The sequence below is a fragment of the Verticillium alfalfae genome, genomic scaffold, assembly GCF_000150825.1.
Source record: "Verticillium alfalfae VaMs.102 supercont1.12 genomic scaffold, whole genome shotgun sequence".
Lineage (NCBI taxonomy): Eukaryota > Fungi > Ascomycota > Sordariomycetes > Glomerellales > Plectosphaerellaceae > Verticillium > Verticillium alfalfae.
In genome coordinates, this window is record NW_003315027.1 from 27,816 (window position 1) to 29,798 (window position 1,983).

At 52.5% G+C, this 1,983-nt stretch overlaps 1 protein-coding gene across 1 annotated transcript; it reads left to right on the forward strand.

The window, feature by feature from the left end:
- Positions 1-238: 238 nt before the first annotated feature.
- VDBG_08232 (3' exoribonuclease family protein) lies at positions 239-1,580 on the forward strand (the record flags this gene model as incomplete). Its single annotated transcript, XM_003001141.1, has 3 exons — positions 239-450; positions 821-957; positions 1,009-1,580. 3 exons carry the CDS (start codon positions 404-406, stop codon positions 1,578-1,580), a joined length of 756 nt encoding a protein of 251 aa, XP_003001187.1.
- Between the last annotated feature and the right edge of the window lie 403 nt (positions 1,581-1,983).

The following is a 1,983-nucleotide window of genomic DNA, read 5'->3' on the forward strand; positions in this document are numbered from 1 at the left end:
TGGTGGGAATTCATCTGGGCATGTTCGGCATCTAATCGAGTACTATACACTATGCGTGTCCCGGTCAGCAAAGATTACTCACGGGATGAGCCATATGAATGTGGGTAGCAGAGGTATTGTTCAGATGGTAGTGCATGATAGTCGTACGCTCAGGTGTTCGCGACAACAGTGGAATGTTATGCATCATTTGGAGTTGGAAGTGTCCGAGGGGGTGGTTTACGTACCTTATTAAGTATTAAGTCGTGGGCATTCCCAGCGTCGGGTGCCTGGTGTATCACTGTCGAATTGAGAGGCACTCCAAGCCCGCAGCACTTGCTGTTCGCGGGGAACTGTGTGTCAGTCGCCAGCGACAGATGAATGATCAAAATCAATTGGGAGAGTAACGCTCCATCAACGGGCCCGAATGCAGACAGGAGGCTTCGGAAGTCTTGCTGAGTTGTGGGTGGTAAGGTAGGTAGTGAAGGACTGGTTGAAAAAAAAAACGAAAGTTCATCGAGGAAATAGCTGTCGCCGGCCAATCCTCGGTTGGTGAGTGGGTCTGGTCCGCTCGCAAATAGGTGGAGCTATACAGTACAGCAGCGACAGCTGCCCTTGGCACCAGCTTTGTGAGTGCCGATTTTCCTGAGCCATCCCCGACACTTTGCATGTTGATCTAGCAGCGACTGACATCGACCAAGTACGCAACATATCCTTCAGGACTGTCCCAAGTTCCATCTGTTCGGGTGACAAAAAGTTAGAAGGCAAGGTTGAGAAAACGACGTCTGTGTCCAAGGACTTACCCGCACGTCTTTACACAACAATTATCAACCATTTCTCATAGGTCATCAGTCAGTATGACAGACCGTCGCAGGATCAATGGACCTTCGGGTGCCACACACGCTCCAGTATACCAAGACGAATTGGATGCATCAAGGAACTCGTCAAGAGTGAGACCTGCCAATACGATGAGAAATTTATGTTAGTGTTGCCCCACCTGCGAGGAAGTTCTGGTGCTGACCTGTTTTGCAGTCCTCAAAACTGGCATTGCGCCAGCCGCCTCTGGATCTGCCTATGCAGAGATTGAGGCTCCTGCAGGTGTTTCTGATACACATGCGGGCATGAAGCTCATCTGCACAGTTCATGGCCCGAGAGCTCTCCCGAGGTCAGCGCCGTTTTCACCATATCTAGTTCTATCGACACACGTCAAATACGCACCATTCGCCACTCGCCAGCGCAGGGGCTACCTCCGGGATGCCAGTGAGCGCGACCTCAGTGTCCATCTCGAGACTGCACTGCGGGGTGTAGTTATCGGTGAGAGATGGCCCAAGAGCGGTGTGGACGTTACCGTCACCATTTTGGAAGGTGACCAGGAGAGGGGGCTCTCGCAGGCACAGGGTCACGAAGACTGGGATATGATGAATGTTCTTGGTGGCTGTATCACAGTTGCTGCAGCTGCCATTGCGGATGCCGGTATTGACTGTGTTGATATGGTTACTGGCGGCGTCGCAGCCTTGATTCAGAGCAGTGCACGCAGACGCCCCAGAATGGTCCTGATCCGGGATGCTCGGAGCACGACAACCTTCTGGCCGCTTGCTGCGTAGCGTACATGCCATCGCGAGACGAAATCACCAACCTGTGGATCAAGGGTCAACTTCCACCGTCAGACGCGGCAACGCAGACGCAATTGGTCGGAAGAGCTATACAGGCATCAAAGGGGAATTATAAGGTCCTAGTGGATGAGCTGAGTAGCTTCGGCCAAAATCACGTCGAGGCCACTTGAGACTTGCCTTGACATCGCGCTGTTGTCACCCGAGATTTTGCGCTTTTGTGAGAGTCTAAGGCATGGAGGAAGTATAGTGGCCTGACGGTCAGACTATTGAAAGTTGAAGCCCTCGACAGCCCGTGCTTCTCACGCAATTTGGCTGCCAAGGCCAGCTTGACCATAACAGAGAAATTGAAAGGCACTTGCGCTGAGCGCTTGCTGACCGCATGTCTGTCATCGCA